The sequence below is a fragment of the Nestor notabilis genome, unplaced genomic scaffold (genome assembly GCF_000696875.1).
Source record: "Nestor notabilis isolate BGI_N333 unplaced genomic scaffold, ASM69687v1 scaffold2385, whole genome shotgun sequence".
Classification (NCBI taxonomy): domain Eukaryota; kingdom Metazoa; phylum Chordata; class Aves; order Psittaciformes; family Psittacidae; genus Nestor; species Nestor notabilis.
The window spans coordinates 138,117-140,713 of record NW_009929649.1 but is presented as its reverse complement, the minus strand read 5'-3'; the positions used below and the strand labels follow the sequence as shown (position 1 = coordinate 140,713).

The 2,597-nt window shown below is 44.1% G+C and overlaps 1 protein-coding gene across 1 annotated transcript in view; it reads right to left on the bottom strand.

Moving 5' to 3' along the window:
- Positions 1-361: 361 nt before the first annotated feature.
- Positions 362-2,597, bottom strand: part of CACNA1G (calcium channel, voltage-dependent, T type, alpha 1G subunit) — a 96,090-nt gene continuing 93,854 nt past the window's right edge. The window contains exon 38 of the mRNA XM_010015073.1: positions 362-1,210. Coding sequence (XP_010013375.1) covers positions 362-1,210 — 849 coding nt within the window. The remainder of the gene's footprint in view (positions 1,211-2,597) is intronic.

The following is a 2,597-nucleotide window of genomic DNA, read 5'->3' as shown; positions in this document are numbered from 1 at the left end:
TTAGGTTAAAATATTCATAAAAACCAACTTTATCTCAGAAATATTCTGAGATACATAAAATAGAAGAAAATTAAATGAGTCTTTAGTCACAAAATGTACTACATCCCGCAATACTAGATTCAATTAATTTAATAAAATATAATATACATATAGATTCTGCACATTGTATTGCTTTTACCTAAGCAGAACATATGCTTAAGTAAGCGTGATATAGGTTAACCACTTCTTTAACCAGCTGGTTCTTTAATCTTTCTTTGGAAATTTTTTACCCAGTGCCATTTTGGAATACAGAGTTTCTTTAGGTTTCTCTTTTTCTATTACATGAAAGGAAGAAAACTTTTGGCACCAACAGAAAAGTAACTCAGGGGTCCATTTCCGTTTGATCAAAGGAAAAGCTAGGAAGTGTCAACAAGTCTTTCTTTGGGGTAGGAGATGTTGACATACTGTCTGGAAGCAACGAATCCCCTATATCCATGGAATCCTTGGACTCACAAGATGGAGCACGCCGTCTCAAGCAAACGTCTCCACTGGCAGGTGAGATGCTGTGATGTCCTCTAGGTAGCAAACTCTGTCCATCGGGTGGATCTATAGATATACATGGTGGGCTCAGTTTTTTCTTCTGCCGTGTCCCTTGCAAGCCTTCCATTTCACTTACCACCTGACTTATGAAGCCAGAAGAGCTAGAAGTGGAATGGTGCTGAGGGCTGTTTTCCATCGAACAGATTTCTATTGAATGTCTCCTTTGATCATCTAACCAAGAGGGTGGTTTTTTTAGAAGACCCTGGGTGTCTACACTGTGGTATTTCTTCAGGTCCTTCAATGTCACGTTGCCGGTATTGCCTATGTTCCTCTTAGGAGTGAGAGGCTGAACCTCTGAACAGGCACTCGAGGCTGTACAAGTTTCTGAAGGCTCCAAGGAACTGTTTATTTCAGACACTTCTTGGTCCACTGAATCTCCGGGTGTCTCCTGACACGAGTCTGCACAAGCACACGATGCCGGTGCCTGCTTTGGAATATTATACTGATTGTGGGAATGCTGCTGCGTACGAACGCTTGCCCGGCTCCATGCAGCCACCTCATTCGCTTCTGAGGGCGTCAGAGCCACTGATGACTCCTCCTTGGGCACAGCGGGGACATTTGGGTCAGAGAGTTCACTCACCTCAGTGTGGAGATTTTCCTTGCTGTCCAAAGAGTCGTTCTGGATAGCCATCTGTATCGGAGCGCAAAGAGAGCGGGGAGGGGGGGTGTTGCCGGATGAGAGAGACAGACCAAACATAGATTAGTACAAGCAAGGCACAGCATTTACAGGGCACTCAACTCTGCTGAGATAGCTCAGCACAGACCCAGTGACTCCTCTAACGACCTGTGCTGTGGGTTCTAGCATTTCCCATGCATCAGAGCTCTGCAATAGCAGAATTTGGCCCTTCAGTCTTCATAAATAGTTGACCTTTAGTTTTCCCCTCTAAGGATGGAGGGCTACAAAACCAGAATGCCTGCACCCAAACTGAGACACTTTCTTGTTATGCAAAGGATGTGGGTCTACAGCAAACCCCTGTACAACTGTAGCAGCCCAGGTACGAGCAGGAGAGGGAAGATGTGCAACTGAGCCCGTGTATTCCCTTCTTTAGATCAGGAGTTGCTGAGGGCATGGGGCAAGATCCCCAGAGCCAGCAATGTCAGAGCAGCCACACTCTGTGCCTGGCTGTTGTCCTGGCTTTGGTCCCAGGCTTGAGCCACAACTCTGCACCATCTTAACAGCAGGGGAGCTGGAAAAGCTGGAATCCAAAGCTGGACTAATAATAATAATAACCTCTAATTATATCAGCTTATTCTGATGCTTAAGTTCAGGCTTCCTAAGGCACATTTTGCTTTGGCTGTCTTGAGCCATATGCAGCATCAGTGCCTGCTGGCAGAGAGAGCCTATGGCTAATTTTGAAGGCTTTGTCTTTTCACTGCACTGCATCCCTTGTCTAAAGGGTTTATAAATCAACCTCATTAACTGGCCCTTAAAGGCAGAGACACAGTTTGAGAAGACTCTTAAATGATCTTAAAGATTAAAAACTTCCCAGAGAAAAGTGGAGGAAATGTGTACAGCTGGTCTCAGTCCTTTACAGAAGTGAAAGGAGATGAAATTCCTCATACCCAGGAATACTTTTGTGACGGATCTCCCCAAAATGATCTTAGAATTTAGATAAAAATTGTCCCGCAAGGATCGTTTGAGCCAAATGATCTCTACTGAGGCAAAGCTCTCATCAGCTGCAGTACGCATATGTGTGTGTGTGCAGAAGCATGAGTCTATTGCTATATCTGCACATTGGGCTCCCTTTGTCATCAGTGAGAATATTTAATACGGCAAACCAGTTTGTCCAAAGCTGGTGAATACTTTCCAGTTAGAATTTTAGAGCACAATCCTGGCAATTAACTACAGTCACGAGTGGAGCTAATTCTGGTCTCCTCAATGCCAATAGTTTTATAGTGAGTGTTTGTGAGAGGAGATCATGTTCATGTCCTAAGAAGAGACACAGACCACACAAAAAAGTAGAATACAGAAGCAGAAAGTAATTATTGTCATTACTTTTGCTTCTACACCAACCTGT